At 48.3% G+C, this 25,412-nt stretch overlaps 1 protein-coding gene across 1 annotated transcript; it reads left to right on the top strand.

Annotated features, from left to right (window-relative positions):
• Window positions 1-10,757: 10,757 nt before the first annotated feature.
• Window positions 10,758-20,915, top strand: LOC308277166 (beta-defensin 36-like; the record flags this gene model as incomplete). Its single annotated transcript, XM_080716289.1, has 2 exons — window positions 10,758-10,815; window positions 20,770-20,915. 2 exons carry the CDS (start codon window positions 10,758-10,760, stop codon window positions 20,913-20,915), a joined length of 204 nt encoding a protein of 67 aa, XP_080572415.1.
• Between the last annotated feature and the right edge of the window lie 4,497 nt (window positions 20,916-25,412).

The raw sequence follows: 25,412 nt of genomic DNA, 5'->3' as shown, positions 1-25,412 counted from the left end.
TGCCCAGGCATTTTAAACAGTGTGGGCCCTGGAGGAATGGATGTGTCCTGCCGGCCCAGCCTGCCTCCCAGACTGCAAAATTGCATTCGTGGTGTTTTATCGCTCAGCCTGTTGGCTATTCGTGTTACCAAATCCTGGTACCTGCCCCAATTTTCCAAATCAAATATTTGGGACAAGACTTAGGAAAGAAGGAAAAATAAATTTATTTATTTGCTAGTAAATCAGAGAAAACTGAAGAGTTCAGGAATAAGCCCCGAGTTATTCCCAAACAAAGGAATCAAGTCTCTTAAAAGTTATCTCTTTAGAGTGAGCTGGTGTCTTATCAGAAGGGACACAACCCATGTTTACACTGTCCTTGAGCCAGGTCTCACTCAGATCTGCAGGCCAAGTCATGCTGCAGGGTTTATCAGAAAGAACACATTGTTGTATTTATCAGAGGGGACACAATCCTCCTGTAATTGTCCTTGATTCAGTTCTTACTCAGATCCTCACGTGCAGGTCTCTTTCTCAGTAAATGGATAAGAACCTTGTACCAGTATTGGGAATGGCCTAGGAAGATTTGAGAAAGCTCTGATTATTAATATATTTCAAAATAGTTGTGTCAAAATGGCAGCAGACATGGGTAAAGAAAGGACTTGATTTCTGCCTAAAACAGGCAGATATTCCAATGTAAATTAACCTAGCTCAAAGCAATTAACCAGTCAATAGGAGAGGAGAACTAGGCCTGTCTCTATCTAAAGACAGATCTACATGATTGGATAAGCCAGCTAAGATGGTAGGAGGGGTCAACCTTCATGGAAGGAGCCCCCTTGCCACACCTTGTTGGGGGAGGTACCTTACAGGGACAGAATTACGTAAACAAGATGGAGGTCATGGGTATAAAAGTCCGGTCCACGTGCCGGCCCTTTGGTGTATTCATTTCGAGTCATCCCTGATAAGTAAAATAAAAAATTAAATGCGAGTAAAATAAAAATAATGTGCGTACGGCGGAGTGTGAAAAACACGAGAGAGGTCCGGTACACATGGCATGTAAAGTTTTAATGGCACGGCTCTCCCGGGGATCAGGGCAAGGCACCGTGGGGCCCGCACGCCTGTCCGAAGCTAGAGGACGCGGGCTCTCCTTTTAAAGGCATGCATCTCGCGAGATGGGGGTTTACTCGCGGGAATGCCCAATTCTCGCGGGGGGTTCAGCCCCTCCCTTGCCCTGCAGAGGTCATGTGACACAAAGTCACATGAGTGCAGGACCCAACTTAACATTCCGGCCTTTTGATGGTAGGGATAATGGATGACGATTGGACCCTCTAGCTTCTTCCTGCTGTCAAGGGGCGTCGTCAGGGGCCCCAGGCCGGGAGGAGTCGGGAGTCCAGTCCCCCAGAAGGGGGTGCAGGTGGGTGCATAGCTGCAGTGCGAATTGGAGGTTACCCTGGACAGCTTAGTGATGTGCGCTTGAGGAGGCTTGAACAGGCAAGGGCCTTTTCCAAGGGCACTGTTCCAGTGGCCCTCCTGGCCACACGCCGAGCAGTCTGATTGGTAGGCGTGGCTTTGCCCCACTTGAGGCAGGCTCCTGGAGGTAGTTGTTGTTGCAGTCCTCCACACCTAGGTGGCGCTCCAGAGGGCTGAGCCGCCACCGCCAGCTGAAGGGCAGCTACCAGGGATCTGCTTTTTGGCAAAGCTGGAGTGTACGCTTCATTTCCTCCTGTTTCTCTCTGGAATGAAAACTTTAGATGCCATGTTAAGGTTCTGTCAGCTGCGACGGACCTACACTCACAAAGAGTGCGTCCCGGGGCTGGTGTCCGGCAAGAATGGCAACACAGACTCCCCACGGGCAGAGGGTGTCGCCCCAGCCCCGGCGTTTCCCACAGCACCTAGGGCGCGCCCACGCGGGCCGCCCAGCAAAATTGCAGTCTGGCGCGGGCCAAGATGGCGACTGTGACATCACCAGGCAGCGACTATGAGCCATCACAAAATGGCAGCTGGCGGGAAAATAAATGGAAGCTGATGGGGGAGAGCATTTGGAGGGATACCAGACCACTTAGAAAAGCTCCTAACTATTCCTGGGCCACTGCAACCCATTTCCCAACTCGTATCAAGGCAGACAGGCTCTCAGGGCATCTGCTAGTATAAAGGTTCGACTCCCATAATTGGTTTGCGGGCGGAAACGAAGAACAGGAAATGGGTGTCCCCGATTTCCCTGCTCAATCGTTCGGAAACAGAGGTTAAGAGATAGGGAAGAACGTCTTCATTCCTTCTCAAAACCGGAGGATGACCTGGTCATCCGCAGGGTGGTCCCAGTGGACCGGGGGACAATGGGTCACCAAGCGCTTGGATTTTTGGGTCCCAGTGGCCCGGAAGACCCAAGTCCGGAACCCGCTAACCAAGGGAAGGAGGCAGTTTACTGGAGTGAAGTGTTGTCAGCCAGTGCTGGCTGCGACAGAAGCGCTGAGAAGCTGCTGGGAGCATGGTGGAGCTGGGGCGCGTGGATGCCGGTGGCTGGTGTGGACGGAACTGGCGGCTGGCGCAGGCAGGATCAGTGGGGGTGCGCAGGCGGCATGGCTTGCCGGGCCCGCGGCGTGGAGACAAAATGGCTTCCAGGCATGCGCCAGTCGCTGAGGCTGGGCCCCAAGGAGCACCGCCAGTGAGCCTGGCTCGGGGCGGGTGGGGCAAACCGGCCAGAGGTCCCGGCGGTGACTGGAGAACCAAGCTGGAACGGTGCTTTAGGAGGTCCAAGCGGCAGGCAGAGGTCCTGGCCCGCGCAGGCGGTTGGCAGGCAGAGCAAGTGCCAAGCTGCCTGGCTCGGGCCGGAAAGATGGCCACCGACTCCTAGGATTGGTTAGGAGTGGAAAGTGGGAGGGATTAAAGATTGTGAGGCCTCCAGTGAGGCCATGAGGTGGGAGGGGTTAAAGATGGCGAGGTCTCCAGTGAGGCCATGAGGTGGGAGGGGTTAAGGATGGCGAGGCCTCCAGTGAGGCCATGAGGTGGGAGGGGTTAAGGATGGCGAGGCCTCCAGTGAGGCCATGAGGTGGGAGGGGTTAAGGATGGCGAGGCCTCCAGTGAGGCCATGAGGTGGGAGGGGTTAAGGATGGCGAGGCCTCCAGTGAGGCCATGAGGTGGGAGGGGTTAAGGATGGCGAGGCCTCCAGTGAGGCCATGAGGTGGGAGGGGTTAAGGATGGCGAGGCCTCCAGTGAGGCCATGAGGTGGGAGGGGTTAAGGATGGCGAGGCCTCCAGTGAGGCCATGAGGTGGGAGGGGTTAAGGATGGTGGGGCCAAGATGGCGGCCCCCCAGTGATTTCACGTGTCCAAGATGGCGGGCCAAAGCTGGCGACCCCCCCCCAGTAATTCCATGTGGCTGCTTACCGGAATGGCCAGGCCCAGGCAGCAGGGGTGGGCAGGCACAGGGTGAAGGGCGCCAGGGCGCGAGTCCGAGTGGAGGAACCAGCTGGAGCGCGGGCTGGACTTGGCGGGCTGGGGGCTGTTTAGCAGAGTGGCGGCCACCTAGATGGAGGAGGCAGGCGGCCCCGGCAGGCGGGTCTAAGCAACGCCAGGCGCGGAGAAGACATAGGCGCGCGGTGTGGCGCAGTCCGCGGGCGACACGGTCCCATTCCAGCGGCGGGCAGCGTGGGCAGGCGGGAACGGCGGTTTTAGGAGGTCCAAGCGGCAGGCAGGAGCAGAGCAGGTGCCAGCATCACCCAAGGAGCCTGGCTCCAGGCGGGTGGAACTGGCAGCCTGGCGGCCGGCGGAGCCTGCACGCCCCGGCAGTGGTGGCTGCGGCCGCGGTGGCAGTGGAAGATGGCCTCCGGTGCTCCAGAAGAGAGCACATGGGCGGGAAAAGATGGCCACTGGCTCTCAGCGGAGCGCGGGGCCGAAAAGATGGCTGCGGGCTCTCAGCAGAGCGCGGGGCTGAAAAGATGGCCGCGAGCTCTCAGCAGAGCTCGTGGCTGGAAAGATGGCCGCGAGCTCTCAGCAGAGCCCGGGGCGGGAAGAAGGCCGCCGGCTCTCAGCAGAGCGCGGGGCTGAAAAGATGGCGTGAGCTCTCAGCAGAGCTCGGGGCTGGAAAAATGGCCACCGGCTCTCAGCAGAGCTCGGGGCCGAAAAGATGGCCGCGAGCTCTCAGCAGAACTCGGGGCTGGAAAGATGGCCGCGGACTCTCAGCAGAGCCCGGGGCGGGAAGAAGGCCGCCGGCTCGCCCGGAGAGCGCGGGGCTGGGGAAGAAGGCTTACGGTCCGGGCAGGCACGGGGCAGCAGCGGCGGCAGTGGTGGGAGCAACGCCTGCAAGCGGAGCGCTGGTGTGGGACCTCACAGTCGAGCTGCTGGCGGGTCGGGGAGTCCGGGGCTCAAAAAGAGAGTAAAAATAAAAAGAGAAAACAGAAGAAAAAAAAAAAAAAGGAAAAAAATGGGGAGGGACCCAAGAGTTCTCCCGGTTCGGCACCAAATGATAAGTAAAATAAAAAATTAAATGCGAGTAAAATAAAAATAATGTGCGTACGGCGGAGTGTGAAAAACACGAGAGAGGTCCGCTACACGTGGCATGTAAAGTTTTAATGGCACGGCTCTCCCGGGGATCAGGGCGAGGCACTGTGGGGCCCGCGCGCCTGTCCGAAGCTAGAGGACGCGGGCTCTCCTTTTAAAGGCATGCATCTCGCGAGATGGGGGTTTACTCGCGGGAATGCCCAATTCTCGCGGGGGGTTCAGCCCCTCCCTTGCCCTGCAGAGGTCATGTGACACAAAGTCACATGAGTGCAGGACCCAACTTAACAATCCCCTCATGCCATTTTGGCATGGAGCTCTATTTCTACTTTCTGTATTTCTATCTTTATAGTAAACTTCTTTAAATCTTCAGCAACTGTCCAAGCTATGCCTATTTATTCTTAGCTTAGGACAAGAATCCACGGTTTTTCTTCTGTTTGGAGTCGTTTGGGGTTTTGTTATGGGTTGGGGGTAAGTATGTCCAGGGCCCTAGCAGGGGTTTCCGGGGAACGGCTTCCCCAAACCATATTCTCCCGATCCATAACAAACCTGTTATTTGCTGAAGGGTTGAAGAAAAAGAGAATGAAAAAGAGGGAAATGTAAGCCTTGAAACAGGCCTTACTGAGTGCCAGGGCCAGAGCACCCTGCTGCATCCAGACAGCCCTGCCTAGGGTGGACTCCCACTTCCCTAGGTCCCTCCTGTGTGGAGCTGGCTCTGGGTTTGCCACCAACATTTTTGTTTTGTTTTGTTTTCCTAAGATGTGGGAGGTGGAAATACAACTGCAGCCACTGTCCTCTGACAGCTGTCACTGGCCCGAGGCGGCATGAGACTCACTCAGGGATATGTGCAGGTTCAGGCTGGTCCTTGCTCTTCCTGTTCTGGACAGCTCTCCTCCCCTGCTGCCAGCCCCGCTGACCAAGGTGACCCCAGGATGCAAGCTGACCACTCAACATCTCTCTATGGACTCAGCAGTAACATGGCAGCTTCAGAGAGCCAACAGTCTTTTATTTTTATTTTATTTTATTTTATTTTACCTTATTATGGTATTAGGGATTGAACGCGAGGGCTTTCTACCTCTGAGTTATACCCCTAGCCCTTTCTATCTTTTTGTTTTGAAACAGGGTCTCTCTGAGTTCTTAAGAGTCTCAGTAAGCTGCTGAGGCTGGCCTCGAACCTGCAATCCTCCTGTCTCAGCCTCCCAAGCACTGGAATGACAGGTGTGCACCACCACACCCAGCTCAACAATCTTTATAAATTTTTACTTCTTTTTTTAATATTTTTTAATTTTTATTTTGTAATCATACATCACTTTGGAATACAAGACTTGAGAGGATATACAAGCACATATCATCCAATAGGCCTCATCCAATCCCCATCCCATTCCCTCCCCTGCCCTCGATCCCATGCTTAATTGGTGATTATCTTTGATATATTTGCTTATGCACCTCATGAGTTTTAAAGAGATTCCATCCTCCCCCATCCCCTCCCCTCTGATTGCTCACCTTAATTGCTTCTCACTAGGGCCCTTTCTACTACTCAACCTCCTCCTGTTACCCCTTTCCTCTTAGTTCTTGCTAATTAGGGGAAGCATCTGGATTTTATTTTCTGTGCTATTTCTCTGTGCATGCCGCATTGCAAGTTCCAATCCCACTCTTTATGGCCCCAGTAGTGGCCTGGCCACCCGGAGGACTCTGATCCTGGCTCCAGCACCGGCTTTGCCTCATGGGAGGCCCCGATCCCGGCCTTGCTGACCCTGGCACCGGCCTAACCCCTCGGCAGGCTCCTATCCTGGTCTTGAAAGTCCCAGCTCCGTCCTTGCCTCACAGCAGTTTCTGATCCCGGCCTCGCTGGCCCTGGCACTGGCCTTACCCCTCAGCAGAGTCTGATCCCGGCCTCAGAGGTCCCAGCACCGGTCTTGCTTCACGGCAGGCTCAGATCCTGACCTTGCTGGCCCTGGCACCGGCCTAACCCCTCGGCTGGCGCCAATCCCTGCCTTGGAGGCCTCAGTAGCGGCTTTGCCTCATGACAGGCTCCAATCCAGGCCTCATTGGCCCCGGGACTGATCTCATCCCTCGGCAGCCTCCAATCCCGGCCTCAGAAGCCCCTGCGCCGGTCATACCTCAAGGCAGGCTCCGATCCCAGCCTCGCTGGCCCCGGCACCAGCCTAAACCCTCGGCAGGCTCCAATCCAAGCCTCAGAGTCCTCAGCACCGGCCTTGACTCATAGCAGACTGCAATCCTGGCATCGCTGACCCCGGGACCGGCCTAAACCCTCAGCAGGCTCTGATTCTGGCCTCGGAGGCCTCAGTAGCGGCCTTGCCTCATGGCAGGCTCTGATCCTAGCCTCGCTGGCCCCGGCACCAGCCTAAGCCCTCGGCAGGCTCCAATCCCAGCCTCGGAAGCCCCATCACCTGCCTTGCCTCACGGCAGGCTCCAATCCTTACCTCACTGGCCCCTGCACCGGCCTCACTCCTCGGCAGGCTCCTATCCGAGCACCCTCTTCACCCAGCAGGTTGTCCCACGTTCCTGAGGGTGCATGGTGGTAGTATTCTGCCTCTGAGGTAATTTCTTCAAAAGTTCCAGGTGTATGACGTCAGATCTCTGCCTCCCCTGAGTACTTGCCGCTGCCAATGCAACTGCCTCCACCATTTCAAATCTTTCTCAAGCTCTTTTCCCATACCGCATAATGTCCAGAGTTCCTAAGCATGCGCGACAGTAGCATTCGACTTTTGGGGTAATTTCTTCAGAGGGTCAGGGTGGGTTGGATCAGATGTCTGCCTCTCCCAAATCCAAGTCTCCACCGCCATCTCGGCCACTGCTGCCGCCACCGCCTTCCTCCTAGGTCTCTGCTAGACTCTCTCCTTACAGGCGATGTCCAGGATTCTTAACGATGTAGAGAAGCAGCAGTCCTCCTTCGCGGAGAGTTTTTCCAAAAGTTCCAGTTCAGATGGATATGTTTTGTCTGCATCTCCAATATTCTAGCTGCCACCGTGGCCCTTTTTTTAAAAAAAAAATAAATAAATAAAAGAAGAGAGTATGTGTGGTTTGGGGAGGATGTGGGATCAGGCACTTGGTAGCGGTGAAAAAATTTTTTCTTTCCGGGGGCGGGGGTGGGGGGGGGTGTTGCCTAAGGGTGCCCCGTGTACGCCCACCCACCCGTCCGGGGTCGGGACCTTGCGGCCCAGACCTCCAGGCCCTCCCGGGTAGTGGGGGTGAGGGTGGGATCACCTAGGGTTGCCCCGCCCACACCCGCCCACCCGCCTGGGGTCGGGGTCTTGTGGCCTGGACCTCCAGGCCCTTCCGGGTGGGGGGGTTACTTCATTTTTTATGGTTGCATTGTAATTATACACCACAGTAAGATTCAAAGTAATGCCAGGTATTGGTGGCACATACCTGTGATCCCAATACTTGGGAAGCTAAGACAGGAGAATTGCAAGTTCAAGACAGCCTCAGCAATTTAAAAAATAAAATAAGGCTAGGCATGGTGGCACACACTTGTAATCCCAGAACTTGGGAGGCTGAGACAGGAGGATCATGGTTCACAGCCAGCCTCAGCTACTTAGTAGGGCTCTCTGCAACTTAATGAGACACTGTTTCAAAATAAAGAATAAAAAATAGGGCTGGGATGTAACTTGGAGGTAGAGTGCCCCTGGATTCAATCCCCAGTACCACAAGTAAATAAATAAGGCTGGCAGTATAGCTCAAAAGTAGAATACCCCTGGGTTTAATCCTCAGTATCAAACAAATAAATTAAATAAATAAATATTTAAAATAAAACATAAAGCCAGGAGTGGTGGCGCACACTTGTAATCCCCGTGCTTGGGAGGCAGAGACAGGAGGATCACACAGTTTCAAAGCCAGCCTTCCTGGCTTAAGAGACCCTGTTTCCAAATAAACATATATAAAAAATAGGTGTCTGGGAGTGTAGCCCGGAAGTAGAAGGGTTTCCAGGAACCCCAGTACCGCCAATAAATAAATTAATTAATTAATTAAAATTTAAAAAAACATTAAAAAGGCTGGAGTAGCCAGGCATGGTGGCACATGTTTGTAATCCCAGTACTTGAGAAGCTGAAACAGAAGGATTACAGGTTCGAAGCCAGCCTCAACAACTTAGCAAGGCCGTCACAACTTAGTGAGACCCTGTCTCCAAATAAGAAATAAAATTGGGCTGGGGGTTTAGCTCAGAGGCAGAATGCCTTGGGGTTACACACACACACAGACACACAGACACACACACACACACACAAACACAACACACACACACACACACACACACACACACACACACACACACATACACACACACAAATAGGGCTGGAGGCTAAAATCAGAGGTAGAAAGCTCCAGGGTTCATTTTCAGTGCCTAAAATATAAAAGTAAGACATTCATATATGCACATAGCACTTACTGCATCTCCCTCCGCACTGCCGCCTCCCCCAGGCCGCACCCCCTTGCAGGATGGTCTTCTGGTACAACAGGTTCCTTAGGGGGTCTACTGCATGAAAGGTTCGAGCTGCCCCTGCCCCACAGGGGGCAGGGCCGAAGCTAGGGGGCGGAGCCCAGTGATTCCGAGAGGGGACCACAACTCCCAGTCAGGAAGAAGCGAGTTCAGAGTTCAGAGGGGAGCCCGAAAGAGAGACAGAGAGACGCACTCTCCCCCACCAGCCCCGCAGGCACGCGGGGGCTGGCGGCCGACTTCCCACAAATAAAGGTATCCATATTATTTATTATGGATCTCTGCGTGTCTCTGTGCACCAGGGGGACGTGCCAAATATCTTTCAGTTGGTGCCGAAAGCCGTATCGGACTTATGGGACCTGGCTTGGATCTGCGCTTATTGGACTCCATGCTCGGCCTTTACACAAAGGCACGGGCCACCCCGACTCCATCCCTTCTCTGCGCGCCCGCCCGCCCGCCGGCTTCTGCAAAAGCTGAAAGAAGATGCGCGGCGCTGCCAGGATGGGCCCCCGCCGCCCGCCCCGCGATTATGGATCTCCACGTGTCTGCGCACCAGGGGCACGGCCAAATATTTTCCACTGCAGCCCTGGGTGCACTTTGTCTTCTTGACACATTCACCCATGCAAGAGCTGGCTAGTGATTTTCTCTATTCCTTTTCAAATCTTTGCTTTCCCATCTCCTCCTACAATTGGATTGAGCCTAACTTTTACCGTGAGTTTCTCACTGCATTACTGAGGCTCTCCTCAAACCTGCAATCCTCCTGTCTCAGCCTCCCATGCCCTGGGATTACAGATGTGCCCCACCCTGCCAGCCTTCAACACCAACTTCAATATTGTGAATGGGGAGGGGTGGGAGTGGGGTGGGATCCAGAGAGAAATACACTGGTGCTGTGTGCATGACGGTTTCTGTCACGCTAAACCGCAATGTGATGTGTGGTTACAATGCACCAATAAAGTGTATTTTTAAAAAAGAAGGTAAGCCAGGCGTGGTGGCGCACGCTTGTAATCCCAGCATTCGGGAGGCTGAGACCGGAGAATCGCAGTTCGCGGACAGCCTCGGCTACTTAGTGAGGCCCTCTGCAACTCAGTGAGACCCTGTTTCAAAATAAAGAATAAAAAATAGGGCAGGGGGTATAGCTCGGAGGTCAAATGCCCCTGGGTTCCAACTCCAGACCCGCAAAAAATAAAAATAAAAATAAAAAAGAAGGCTAAGGGAGTATCTCAGAGGTTGAACGCTCCTAGGTTCAATCCCCAGTAACACACATACACGCACGCACGCACGCACGCACGCACATATATGCACATATACGCACACTCACTCGCAGAGGCAGGACTGTGCACCTTGGCTCTGGGATCTCGGGCAGGAGCAGCCCCTGCAGGGTGAGGCCTCTGGCCTGTGCTTGGAGCGTCAACTCTTGCTATTATTCCTCCCAGTTTCCGCTCCAGTTACATCTCATTGCTGCTTTTCAACATCAACCCCTAGGCGCTCCTTTGTCCCATTTCAGATACCGGCTGTAGCTGTGGTGTTTGTCTTCACACAGCCACTAGGTGTCACCTTCTCTGAGAAGTCGCCTCGACCTCCGGAGCCAGTGTTCACGGCACTGCCCTGTGGCCTTGGTCAGGTGGTTCGGAACTGGGTGGACCTTGGCTGACCTCTGCGTGCTGACCTGCAAGACAAAGGGAGGCATGGGACTTCCGTGGGCATGTGGGAGCGCCCGGGGTGCCATGTGGTCCTGGTGACCAGAGGGAGTGCGAGTAGAGAGGCAGGCGCTCCCCCAGCCCCGGTTGACTGCGCAGTCACACCGGCTGGCGACTTTCCCCAGGACCATCTCCAGCCATGAAGCTGCTGCTGCTGACCTTGGCTGCACTGCTGCTCCTGACCCAGCTCACTCCAGGTAACCTGGGTCTCCACAAAGAGAGGCAGTGTGCAGAGGCCTGGCCAGGGGATCCCAGGGGCAGGAAGGACAGGCAGCCCAGAGCGCCAGCGGGTCGCCATTCGGAGCCACACAGAACAAGTATCGGGTCTTAGCTTCCAACTACATCGTAGAGTTTCCCCATGAGCCACTCCACCCTCCTTTCCCTGCTCAGCTCTGGGGAGCGGATGCAGGTGAGATCTCAGCCACCTCCATAGGAGAAAAAAGCTTATGTTTACATTTGCCATCTCTGCAACTCTGGGTCGGGAGCCACAGCGATAGATAAATGGCGTGGCCCTGAGGAGGTAGTTAAATCGCTAAGTTCTTCCGGCTGGCCTGGAACTTGTGATCCTCCTGTCTCAGCCTCCCAAGCCGCTGGGACTACAGATCTGCACAACCAGGCCCGGCTTCGGGCTCCTGAACTCAGTGTTTCAGCGTGTCTTCTTTCTTCTGCTTCCTACCTTCCTTCCCAAGACAGCATCTGTGTTTGGGCTGTGGCAGAGGGAAGCCAGGGGACTGGGTGCACATGGGGGACCAGCCCGCGCTGAAGGCAGAATAGTCCTGGAGGGATAACAAGTCCTGAAGAGCGAATGGAAGTTAGAAGAGGAAGAAGCAGTGACTGCAGGAGGGGTGTTCCAGGCAGAGGTCACCTTACACAGGGTCTAGATGTGGTAGAGAGCCTGGTGCCTTCAGAGAACTGGCGGAGTGCAGGAGTGGGTTGAGGGAGCTGCAGGGTGGGAGAGCTGAGTGAGCACCAACAGCGGCCTGTGTCTCGATGGCTTGGAACTCCAGACGAGGGTTTTAGGAAGGCTTAGCCAGAGAAGGACCTGAGCCTTATTTTATTTATTTATTTTTTTGTGAGCTTTTTTTTTTTTTTTTTTTTTTTTTTGGTGGTACTGGGAGTGGAACCCAGAGGCTTTCTACCTCCGGGCTATACTCCCAGACCTATTTTATACTTTACTTGGAAACAGGGCCTCACTAAGTTGCTGAGAGCCTCACTAAGTAGCTGAGGCTGGCTTCGAACCTGTGTGATCCTCCTGTCTCAGCCTCCCAAGCGCGGGGATTACAAGCGTGTGCCACCACGCCCGGCGAGCCTTATCTTAAATATGCCAGTAACAATGATCATTTTCTTGTAATAATGTCCATCTTCTTTTTTGGGGGGAGGGGGTTACTGGAGGTTGAACTCAGAGGCATTCTACCTCTGAGCTACACTCCTAGCCCTTTTATTTATTACAGGTCACTGAGGCTGGCCTCAAACCTGCAATCCTCCTATTTCAGCCTCCCAAATCCACAGGGATTGCAGGCGCGTACCACCACACTCATCATAACATTCATGTAATAAAAGCCATGAGGAATACACCTGCAATCAAACAAAGTGAGATGCATTCACTTGCCATAGGAAAAGAGCACAAGCCAAAACCTCAGGTTAGCGTCAAGCACAGGTCAGAATGGACTCCATTCCCATTTCCATGGAGAGTACAAAATTAGGAGATCCGTTGAATTCTGAAGCCTCAGATCTCCTGTCTGACACTCCGCACCTCACTGATATCAAGACTGCTTTCTTTGTATTGAAAGACATTTTTCCTTGGGAAAGGATGTGCTGTTCCCTTCTTGCTGATAGGATTTCAAATACAAAGTTTCTTATAGTCGTAATTTGAGAAAAGAAGATTTCTCAGTATTTTGTCCTTTTGTTAATTAACAAAAGCAATTTCATGAGTTCATACTGGCTTTTTGGTGTGATAAAATATTCTGGGTCCACCTTGTACAATTCCGGTACCTGGGTGTCAGTGAGCTCGAAGGTCTACGATGAACATCTTTGCCTTTACTTTTCTTTTTCTGCAGAAGGTTGAACCCAGGGGCATTCTACTCTGACCTATATCCCCAGCCCTTTTGACTTTTTTTTTTTTTCTCAGTACTGAGGATGGAACCCAGGTGCATTCTACCTCCACGCTACACCCCCAGCCCTATTTTATTATTATTATTATTATTATTATTATTATTATTATTATTATTATTTATTTTTGAAACAGGGTCTCACTAATTAGCTGAGGCTGGCCATGAACCCAGATCCTCCGGTCTCAGCCTCCCGAATGCTGGGATTACAAGCGTGCGCCACCACGCCCAGCTCTACTTTTTATTTTAAAAACAAGGTCTCGCTATGTTGCTGAGGCTGACCTCAAACCTCAGTCCTCCTATCTCAGCCCCTCAAGCATGGGGATTACAGGCATGCACCACCACATCTGGCTCATCTTTACCTTTTCAGGTTTGCCTTCAAAGGGTAGTATGCCAATTCACAAGTGTAAGCACCTTAAAACAGGATGCTTCCATTGCCTCTTATGCTTTTCACTTCTACACAGGTATAGCCCCCACAATGCATTGCTCTTATTTTACTTTAAACAAAATTGTCTTCAGTGCTGGGGATTGAATCCCAGGCTTGCACATGCTAGGCAAGCACTCTACCACTGAGGTAGAGTTGGGCGTGGTGGCGCACGCTTGTAATCCCAGCACTTGGGAGGCTGAGACAGGAGGATCGCACAGGTTCGAAGCCAGCCTCAGCTACTTAGTGAGGCTCTCAGCAACTTAGTGAGATCCTGTTTCCAAATAAAATATAAAAATAGGTCTGGGAGTATAGCTCGGAGGTAGAAAAGCCCTTGGGTTCTACCCCTAATAACACAAAAAATAAACGAGAACAGAAGTTTACATTTGCCCACCTACTTATCAATTTTCTTTACTCCTTTATGTAGACATCCAGTTTTCCACCTGCTATCAGTTTTCTTCTGCCCGAATAACTTCCTTTAACATTTCTTGTAGTGAAAGTTTCCAATGACAAATTTTCTCATCTTTTAAATATCGTAAGTTTTAGTTTTCTATTTTTAGAGGATTTTTGCTGCGTAGCGAACTCTGTTACTTTTTTTCTTTCATTACTTTAAAAAAATTTCTCTCCATTGTCTTCTATTATGTCATTTCTGACAAGGGTTCTGTTATTTTTATCTTTTTTGCCTATGCATTTAATGTCCCTTCTGACAATACTAGATTTTTTTTTTTTTTGTAGTACTGGGGATGGAGCCCACAGGCATTCTACCTCCAAGCTACACCCCCAGCCCCATTTTTTATTCTTTACTTTGAAACAGGGTCTCACTGAGTTGCAAAGGGCTTCACTAAGTAGCTGAGGCTGTCCGCGAACTGTGATCCTCCTGTCTCAGCCTCCCGAATGCCAGAATTACAAGCACGCTCCACCACGCCTGGCTTGTCCTAAGATTTTTAACATAATGTTGACTTTGCATAGGTCTCTTTAGGTTTTGTTCTGCTTGGACTTCACTGAGGTTCCTGCTTCTGTGGGTTTAGAGTTTTTGTCAAATTTGGAAATTTTCAGCCATCATTTCTCAAATACTTTTTCTGTCCCTCTCTTCTCCCTTTAGTACTCTATGTATGTTAATCAACACATTATTGTTCCATGCTGTTTTTTATACCCACTTTTCATTTTAGATAGTTCCTATCGCTTTGTCTTCAAGTTGATTTATCTTTTCTTTTCCAGTCTAACCTGCTCTTAATCGCACGCTGATTTTTCATTTTATATTTAATGTTGTATTTCAAGTATTTCCATGTGAAACTTTTTGTCACAGATGGTGTTGCTCATGGACTGATGAGATTAGAAGTCTCTCACATGAATGACAAAGAGTCAGAATAATTTCGGGGAAGCAAGGTGGCTGGGGAAAAGCAAAGATCTCCTCTCCTCCTACCAGTGTTTTTCTTTTATTGAGGGTTTTAACCAAAACATTGTTAAAAATAATTAACCAAAGGAGACAGCAAAGCATCATTGGATGAGTTAGGGAAAAACAACAAGGTAGTCATGGATGAGTCAGGGAAAGAAAGAGTAAACAAGGAGGCTGTCAGAGTCCCTGCTTGTCGGTCCCATTTGGTCCTTGGAAACTTGCCTGTGTGCAGTTTGTGCCCCTCCCAAGTTGGACCAAGGTGACCTTAGAGCTGATGACTAAGGAGGCTTCCCACGTTTCCTTTTTTGTCTTTGACACAAGCCTGGGAGAAATTTTTTGCTGGTTTTCCCAGATGTCCTCAGATATATAATCTGACATGTATCTAACAATAATAGGTTTTTGAACTTTGGTCACATTAATGGTGAAGATTGCAGAGACAGGCTGTACCAACCCTACTGGTCCTCCCCAGAGGACTAGAATTGCCCATGTGTTTGTTTTAACAGTTCAAAGTCAGCTGGATGTGGTGGTGCATGCTTGTAATCTCAGTACTTGGGAAGCTAAGACAGGAGTATTGCAGGTTCATAGCCAGCCTCAGATACTCTGTAACTTAGTGAGACCCTGTTTCAAAATAAATAATTAAAAAGAAAATAGGGCTGGGGGTGTTGCTCGGAGGTAGAATGCCCCTAGGTTCAATCCCCTGTACAAAAAAAAAAAAAAAAGCAAAACAAAACAAAAACATAACACAAAGTCAAATTGGTAGACACCTAAGTGTTAAAATTAAGACCACTGTAAACTCCACTAATAAAGTCAGTCTTAAAGCACTTATGACATAAGATTTAGTCAAGTTTTGTGGCACCCTTCAATCTTCCGTCATGCACCATCTTGTTGGCTTCTGAGTGTGACTGAATCAGGGTGAGTTGCCTTCCTCAGGATGAGCAGTGTAGTGGGTCATCTCTGGAGCTGTTGGCTTGGGGATGCTGGCTTCAGGTCACTATGATGGATTTTGTCTAATACCCATTTATACATTTAGGACGTACAAATATAGCATTAGAGTTACACAGGGGTTAACTTTCACTTTCAAAGTGAAATTTAGAATTCAGGGCTTAGTAGGATAAAAAAAAACAGTAGAAAATACAGGAAATTATCTTAATAGAACCTTACTGTAAACCTTTTGAATAATTTTTAAATATAATGATCTTTTTTTTTTTTTTGGTGGTACTGGGGTTCCTGGAAGCCCTTCTACCTCCAGGATACACTCCCACGGGCTACACTCCCAGACCTATTTTTTTACTTTTTATGTGGAAACAGGGTCTCTTAAGCCAGTGAGCCTGGCTCCGAACCAGCGCGATTCTCCTGTATCCGCCTCCCAAGTGCGGGGATTACAAGCGTGTGCCACCACGCCCGGCTTATCATCTTTATCACACATGAATTCTTTCTTTTATAAGTTTTATCCTTCACTAACATTTTGCAACATTATCAAGACCTCTGTGACTTGCTTTTAGCTTTCTGATTTTATCTTATTCCTTCCTTTCCCATTTGGCTCTCTCTCTCTCTCTCTCTCTCTCTCTCTCTCTCTCTCTCTCTCTCCTACATCTGGTTCCTTTCTGCCATAATTCCCTTCTTTTCTTTTTTTTTTTTTTTTTTTTGCAGGTCTGGGGTGGAACCCAGGGGCATTCAACCTCCGAGCTACACCTCCTGCACTATCTTTATTTTGAAATAGGGTCTCACTAAGTTGCGGAGGGCCTCACTAAGTAGCTGAGGCTGTCCACGAACTGTGATCCTCCTATCTCAACCTCCTGAATGCTGGGATTACAACTGTGTGCCACCATGCCTGGCTTCCCTTCTTAACTTTACATTTTGAAACAATTTTCTACATTTTTTTAAAACAAAGTAAGAAACAAATTAAAAGCTTCTAAGTTTTACAGTGGCCTGGACTTTAAAGAATTTTAGTTTTTCTTTTTAGATGTTTACATTTTAGCTAGGACTGACTAAAATAACAAACTTTTAACCAACCTTGAACAGCAAAGCTTTTCAGGGTGTCTGTTCATCTGTTTGTTTGTTTTTGGTAGGCAGATGCATTTCTGATTTCTTTTAATCATGATCATGTCTTTTTCTCTTCCTTCTCTTAGCACATGGAGCACATTTATAATGTCTGTCTGTTAGCTCCTCTTTGTCATTTCTGGGTTGGTTGATGTTTTTCCTCCTGGTTATAGGTCATATTTTTCTGTTTTTCTGTATGCCTAAAAAATTATTTCGCTAATATATGCACTATAGAATTTACACTTTTGGTTGTTGTATTTTGTTATGTTCCTTTAAAGAGTGTAGTATTCTGTCTGGCATACAATTAGGTTAGTTGAAATTGGGTGACTTTTTTTTTTTCAGTACTAGGGATGGAACCCAGGGGTATTATATTTCTGAACAACACTACCAGCCCTATTTTTTATTCTTTATTTTGAAAAAGGGTCTCACTGAGTTCCAAAGAGCCTCACTAAATACCTGAGGCTGTCTGCAAACCTCAATCCTCCTGTCTCAGCCTCCCAAATGCTGGGATTACAATCTTGCACCATCATACCCAGCTTGGATGAATTTTTTTTCGGTACTGGGGGTGGAAACCAGGGGCATTCTACCCCTAGATATACCCCCCAGCCCTAGTTTTTATTCTTTATTTTGAAACAGGGTCTCACTGAGTTGCAAAGGGCATCACTAAGTAGCTGAGACTATCCTTAAACTGTGATCCTCCTGTCTCAGCCTCCCAAATGCTGGGATCACAAGCATGTGCCACCATGCCCATCTTGCATGAATGTTTTTAAAACGTGCTTTTAAGATTTTTTTTAGGATGGACACAGAGCATCCTCTAGTCTAGGGCTAACTTGGCCCCACTACTAAAGCAGTAGCCTTCTGAGTACCAAATGATGCCGATTTTGCAAGGCCTTTCCACTCAATCAGGCAGGTGCAAAAAAAATATTCTCAGCCCTATATGCTCCCTGGGGATTGTTGTGCCTACTTCTTTTTAGAGGTTCTTTCCCAGCCTTTGGTAATGTCTTTATACATGTACACAAGTAAGTACTCAAAGACTACAGGGGTACCCTCTATTCTCTCGATCTTGCCTTCCTTTCTGATACCATGACCCACAAATTCTAGCTGAGTTAGCCTCCTTGGACTTCAGTTTCTATCTCCTCTACTCAGTAAGACCACTTAGGGGTTCCCTTCCTTACACTGTAGCCCAGAAACTGCTTCCGGCCAGTAATCCTTACATACGGCTCATCCTACCGTCATCTTCTCTCAAGCACCCCCATCTTGTACTAACAGGTCATTCATTGTTTAAAAACTGTCATTTCATATTCATTGTCCAACGATCTTATTGCTTAAAGTAATAAGGTCCCTGTTTGTCCATCTCAGGCTAAAGTCACGTTTCTTTCCATTTTTATATCTTTCTTTTTTTTTTTAATTTTCTGTTTCTCTTGAAACATTGTTTCAGCCAGGCATGGTGATGCATGTTTGTAATCCCAGTACTTGGGAGGCTGAGACAGGAGAATCACAAATTTGAGGACGGTCGCAGCAAGGAGTGAGACTTTCATCAACCTAGCGAGACCTTGTTTCAAAATAAAATAAAATAAAATAGGGCTAGGGGTGTAGCTCATAAGTTAAAGGCCTCTGGATTCAATCCCCAGTACGAAAGAAAGAAAGAAAAGAAAGGAAGAAAGAAAGAAAGAAGGAAAGAAAGAAAGAAAGAAAGAAAGAAAGAAAGAAAGAAAGAAAGAAAGAGAGAAAGGAAGGGACAAAGATTATTTCTTGAGATTTTTGTTTTTGTATTTCTTCCAGGTTAAATTTTTATTCCTAAGATTTTTTTCCTTGATTCCTAATTCACTTAGTCACTTCATTCCCAAACTTTTTAATGCTAACAGATTTTATGCTATTTCGTATCCACAACAGCTTTTTGAAATAGCTCCTATTAGCCTTTTTTTGTTTTTTTAAGAGACAAAGGAAGCTCTGTATAAGGAGGTAACTTGCTCAGGAGCTCCAGTCTCAGAAGCAGGCCTCATGGCAAGCAGAGCAGGTCTGTCCCTGGTCTGTGCCCTCAATGACCACGCGCCTCTTGTTTTCTCAGAAGACATATCTGTAGAGAAGGAACGAGGGGTGGGGCTGAATGCTGGAGAAGATGTGAGTCCCCATCCTCTCTACAAAGCCTTCCCTGTCCACTCCTGCACCTTCCTTCCAGTTTAGGCCCTCTGTCAGACTTGTCAAAAGGAAACCACTTCAGTGATGCAAATAGAGTTGTACAGGCTTTATTCAAGCCAAGCATAGTGAGCATACTTGAGATACCAGTTACTGGGAGGCTGAAGCAGGAGGATGAGAAATCCAAGGCCATCCTGAGCAGCTTAACACAACTCTGTTTCAAAATTCAAAATTAAGCTGGACATGGTGGCACAGGCTTATAATCTTAGTACTTGGGAAGCTGAGACAGGAGGATCGCGGGGTTCTTGGACAGCCTCAACTATTTAATGAGGCCCTCTGCAAGTTAGTAAGACCTTGTTTCAAAATAAGAAATAAAATAGGGCTGGGAGTGTGGCTTGGAGGTAGAATGCCCCTGAGTTCCATCCCCAGTACCGAAAAAGAATTTTTCAAAATTAAAAAACAAAAAGGTGGGAAGAGGAGGGGGGATGCTTATTCAGCTGATATACACCAAAATAACTCTCAGCCAAAATAGTTTGGGAGTTTTTATAGAGGAAAAAATAGACCCAGTCATAGTGGCCCATGGCTGTAATCCCAGGACTTGGAAGGCTGAGACAAGAGGATTACAGGTTCAAGGCCAGCTTCAGAAACTTAGCGAGACCCTATTTCAAAATAAAAAGTAAAAAGGGCTAGAGGTATAGCTTGGAGGTAGAATGCCCCTGGGTTCAATCCCCAGTACTGCACACCACACACACACACACACACACACACACACACACACACACACACCACACACACACAGAGCACCCGTCCACCTGTCCTTTGGTTTGACTCAGGTAACAGGTTCTATCTTCCTTCCTTGTCGCAAACTTGTGTTTGTTAGGATCCGAGAGTCGCCCCTTCCCCAAATAACGAAGAACACACCAAGGATGTAAATCACACACAGGGTTTATTGTGCTACAGCTCCCACTGGCAAGCCAGGGTCGAAACTCTTTCACAAGCCTAACTGTCGTTAGAGGAACTGTCCGGGTGGCTACCAGGGAGTGCCCTGGCCGAGCCAACGTCCAGCCTCACCAACAGAGAGCAAGTGGTCAGAGTCGACCCCGAGCACACTTCAGGCTCTATATTTATAGCCCCTGGAGGGGTGGTTACACACGTCACAGCCCGCCAGAAAGTAGGATACAACCAATCAAATAAAAAGGTAAAAAGTACAACCAATGATTTCAAAAGAAAGCACACACACACTTGAATTACAGCAAATAGTTTTAAAGGACAGCCTTTCTACGTCACCGCCTGCCAAGGAATGACTCTCTCTCTCATGCTTGGTTACTATGGTAACCTTTAGCCCGGGCTGTAAAAGCCAGATGTTTGCTTATAGATAAGGCACTGGCAGGCTTAGAACTCACTTCCAAGAAAAATAGCTTTACACTCTAAAGCACTTTAAAATACTTCAAAAATATTTCAAACTTTAAAGAACCGACTCCTAACATTAAAACAAGAATCTTAAAAGACAAATCCAACCTTAAAACAATTTTTAACAGCAAACCAGGCTCTTAGATCAAAACAGCTTTTAACATTGAAGCAAATGGGGCATAAGCAGGATGACAGAAGCCAGGACCTGAGCAAGCAGTTACAAGCAGGAACTCACAAGTTTTACTCTAACCTAATTCTATATTAGCAAGCGGGGTTACAGAAGCAGAAACTTGCAGGTTTATTCTAACTTAGTTCTATATCTTCACATTTTAATTTCATAAGGGGAGGGGAATGTCCCCTCACAGCACTCTTACATGTTTTCAGTGTTTGGACATTGCCACATTTGTCTTCTCTCGTGGCTTGGGGGGGGGGGTGGTATGATCCCCATCCCAATGATGTCCTAGCTCACAGCTAAGTCTAGACTCATGGGCAAGGTAGGTAGCAAAAAATGAGGCAAGGGAAAAGTAATCATGAGAGGACAGGGTCAAAGGCAAGGGAAACGGTGTTGGTTCCTTTAAACCAGAGCCCACCTCTCTTTAGGACTGACATTATCTCCCTTCTTTCTTCTTTGTGTCAGGTGACACCCAAAGATGCTGGAATCTTCTTGGCAAATGCCGCAACAGATGCCCCAGGAAGGACAGTGTCTATGTTTATTGTACAAATGGTAAAATGTGCTGTGTGAAGCCTAAGAACCAGCCGAAAAGACTACCAATACTATTTTAAGCGCTTTGAGGCCTGAAGCCAGGAAAATGCAGATGAAGAGATCCGAAATCTGACCCCATGGATTCTTGAGTTGTCAATAAACACTTCAGACTGATCCTTGTGTTTGCCTGTTAGTGTACCCCAGCAGTTCTCAGGAGACCCCCATTAAGGCATCTGGGAAGTCAAAACTATTTTCATAGTAAGAAGAAGACATTAGTGATAGGTCGGGTCCCCACCCCCTCCTCGCATGGGACCCTGCAGCTGGGACAGAAGGCCCTGGAACCCAGAAGCCAGAAGCGAAGGTGGGGCAGATATTGCAAGAGGTCTGGCGTCCGCCCCCCTTGCTGACTCCACCCCCAGACCCAGGCTACTTAAATACCCTTGTGTCCTTTCTCGGGGCGACTCTGCTGACTGATAGCCCCCCACAATTATCGGTTGGCAGACCTTGCTCGAAGGTGCTAATTAATCAATGGTGCCTGGTCTTACACCCCTTTGCTGTATTTTGCCTCCCTTGCGACCCTCACAATTTCAGTGTTATAATTAGTTGCCTTTTTCAGTCTCACTCTCTAGCAGAATTCCACTCTCTATGACGGAATTTTCTGGAACCTACAAAGCATTTAATGGCATAATTGTTCTGGTAACTAACAAAAGATGTGCTCCTGTACTCATGTTTTTCTAGAATGTTTTAAAGTAGATTTAAGATACACGTATATTCATTATCAGAGAGAAACTCAATTTGTCCTCAGTGATTCTGCTACCCTTGTACAAACCGTCACTCATTATATTACTAATCTCTGTAACCTCACTATAATTTAGCAAATCATTACTTTGAAACCCCAAAAAATAAGTACACTCAGTTGTCTTGGTTTGTAGATGTATGTCCAATCCAGCTGCCTAACAGAAGATATGATATAGTCTCCCTGCGGGGAAAATAATATTGAGTCTAGTTTCTGACACTCTGGGGGCCATACTGGGGATTGAACCCAGATGTATTGTACCCCTGAGCTACACCCCGGCTCTATTTTATTTTTTATTTTGAAACAGGGTTTCAGTTTCAGAGGGCCGCGGTAAGTGGCTGAGGGTGCAGTGAACCTGCGATTCTCCTGTTTTAGCCTCCCAAGTGTCACAGGAAACATAATTCCATCAAAGTCCAAAGGAATTCCAAGGTTTGGGAAAGGGAAATTCACCTCAGGACTTGGGGTCCTTGGCTTCCATGGCAGAAAAGAATTTCCGCATATACCAATCAGAAGCAAAGACAGAGGTTTTCGGAGCAATTCAAAACCTTAGCAGAGCGACGGGCAGTAAGCACAAGCCAGACCAAGGTCTCCTGGCACAGCTTTTGCACGGTGGTTTTGATTTCTAAGTTAGCGCTCTCCACCACTCCTGATGACTGAGGGTGCCGGGGGCTGTGGAGATAGATGGCATAACATAGTACGCCCAGAGCTCATGGGACCTCCTGTGCTACCTTTGAGATGAAGGTCCACTGTCACTTTTTTTTTACATGCAATATTTTTATTTTGGACATGCAGGAAAAGCTACTTTAGAGTTACTAATTTAGGCACTGTATACAGAAAACAAAAGAAGGAACATTTTATTTTATTTTATGCAGTATTGGGAATGGAACCCAGAAGCACTCTACACTCCCCCAGCTACACCCCCCAGCCCTATTTTATTCTTTTATTTTGAAACAGGGTCTCAGTACACTGTGGAGGGCCTCACCAAGTAGCTGAGGCTGGCTGCAAACCTGCAGTCCTCCTGTTTCAGCCTCCCAAGTACTGATATTACAAGCGTGAGCCCCACACCTGGCTAGAATCAACATTTTGTTATAGCTCAGCACACAACATCCAAAGCAAATAGGCAGGAGACAATGCATATTTATGCAGCATTAAAACCAGATGAACAAAATATTGTAAGGCAGGGGAAGGGGTAGAGAAAAAAATGGAAATGAATGACCAGTGTTCCCCAGTGCTTCAAATATACATTACAGCAAGAATGGTAAGAGTGGAAGGAACTGAACTGTATAGCAGCCTAATATGCCTGCTCAACTCAAATACATTTCCATAGGTCTTCTTTTCTTTTCTTTTCTCTTTTTTTTTTTTTTTTTGGTGGTTCTGGGGTTCCTGGAAGCCCTTCTACCTCCAGGTGACACTCCCAGACATATATATATTTGGAAACAGGGTCTCTTAAGCCAGAGAGGCTGCGTGATCCTCCTGTCTCCCCTCCCAAGCGCGGGGATTACAAGCATGCGCCACCACGCCCGGCCCTCCATGGGTCTTCTTTAAGGGTAAGTCAGTTTGAGTATCTTCTGAAGTTCTACTTAATGACAACTTACGTAACTCAGGCTTTAAACTCTCTAGATATAAAGAGTTAACCACTTGGTATTTTTCTTTCATAATAAAATGTGCTATAAGTGTTATTAAAACAGACCACGGCGTGGTGGCACACACTTGTAGTCCCAGCGCCTGGGAGGCTGAAACAAGAGGATTGCAAGGTTAGATCGTTGTCCCGCTCCACAACAGCACAGCAGAAATATAGACTAGCAGATCTTTTATAAATAATCTTCAGATCTCACCACTCAAGAAAACTGCACATTCTAGGTTTCCATACTAAAAAGGTTGAACAAGTTCTCTTGTGATATTCTTCTTCTCTTTGTCTGACAATGGAACATACCATTTTTTTCTTTTTCTTTTCTTTCTTTTTTTTTCTTTTTCTTTTTGCGGGTCTGGGGATGGAACCCCGGGGCAATCGATCTCCGAGCTAAACCCCCAGTCCTAGGCCGTGGTGGCGCACGCTTGTAATCGCCACACTTGGGAGGCAGAGACAGGAGGATCGCGCAGGTTCGGAGCCAGCCTTGCTGGCTTAAGAGACCCTGTTTCCACATAAAAAGTAAAAAAATAGGTCTGGGAGTGTAGCCCGTGGTGAAAGACCCCCGCAGAAGGGAGACCCTCAATCAAGCCTTGGGATACGCGAGTCCAAGTACACAGGAGAAACTTATGTCCTTAATGCAAAAGCAAAAGGTTTATTAAGGAGCCAGTGCACTGGGACAACTCGTATAGGAGTTCGGCTCTGAGTGACTGAAACTGAGGGTATTTATAGGGAAAAGACCACTAGTTAAGGGGGGTTTGGGCCCGATTACATACGTTTACAAAATATTACAGGATCATTTGAAAAGTACATTCTATAGTCACATGTTAGATAAGATACTAGGTGTAGTCAGCAAGCTCCCAGCACAGGACGCGCTGACACGGTCAGTATAGATAAGATGCTAGATGGGTTCCTGGAACAGGGATGTACTTATTGCATATTACTCATTCTTCAGCCTATATTTCTTAAACTGCAGTAAAAAATATTTTTCTTTTAACTATTAGCTGGCTGCTAGGGGCTTATAATTTTTCTTTTAAAATAGAGCCTTTCATTGGGAGTGTATCTCGGAGGTAGAAGGGCTTTCAAGAACCCCAGTACCACCAAAAAATAAATAAATAAATAAACCCCCAGTCCTATTTTTTTTTTCCTTTGGTGGTACTGGGGTTCCTGGAAGCCCTTCTACCTCCAGGCTACACTCCCAGACCTATTTTATTTGGGGAAACAGGGTCTCTTAAGCCAGCGCAGCTGGCTTCGAACCTGTGCGATCCTCCTGTCTCCGCCTCCCAAGCGTGGGGATTACAAGTGAGCACCACCATGCCCGGCTTTTATTCTTTAATTTGAAATAGGGTCTCAGTAAGTTGCGGAGGGCCTAAGTAGATGAGACTGTCCAGAACCGCGATCCTCCAGTCTCAGCCTCCCGACTGCTGGGATTACCAGCGTGCGCCACCACGCCCGGCTCTTTTCTTTTTCTTTTGTGGTACTGGGGATGGAACCCAAGTCCCTTGTACCTCTGAGTCACACCCTCAGCCCTAATTTTTTATTTTTTATTTTTATTTATTTATTTATGTATTTATTTACGAGTCTGGGGATGGAACCCAGGGGCATTTGACCTCTGAGCTACACCCCCTGCCCTACGTTTTATTCTTTAATTTGAAACAGGGTCTCACTGAGTTTCGAAGGGCCTCACTAAGTAGCTGAGGCTGTCTGCGAACCGCGATCCTCCAGTCTCAGCCTCCCGAATGCTGGGATTACAAGCGTGCGCCACCAGCCCGGCGGAACACAGCATTTTTGCGGCTGAAGTTTTCATTGACTAAAAAGCAACATAAGCCGCGTGGCAGTCGCGGCGGAGCTCGTCCAGCGGCGGCTCGCTGTCACTTTGAAGTGACCTGAGAAGCCAAAATCTAGGACTAATTTTCCTTAATAGTGCCTTAATAAGTTATTTTATTTCAGGTGAGATATGTGTCAGCAAAAACCAGGAGATATTTATATCCTTGGCACAGGGGCATCTGGGTATAGTCCATTTGCCAGTGTTCCCCAAGAAGTGCGCCCATCATTGTTCTGTTAAGTAATGGCTGTGGCCTGGCTCCCGCCCCCACCCGGGTTATCATGGAGGCAGAGGGAGCAAGCCCTTGTGGTCTCTTGAAAGGTAGTCTA

This window comes from Muscardinus avellanarius (assembly GCF_963383645.1).
Source record: "Muscardinus avellanarius genome assembly, chromosome: 19".
NCBI classification, from domain to species: domain Eukaryota; kingdom Metazoa; phylum Chordata; class Mammalia; order Rodentia; family Gliridae; genus Muscardinus; species Muscardinus avellanarius.
The sequence above is the reverse complement of the archived record's forward strand: the minus strand, read 5'-3'. Positions and strand labels throughout refer to the sequence as shown.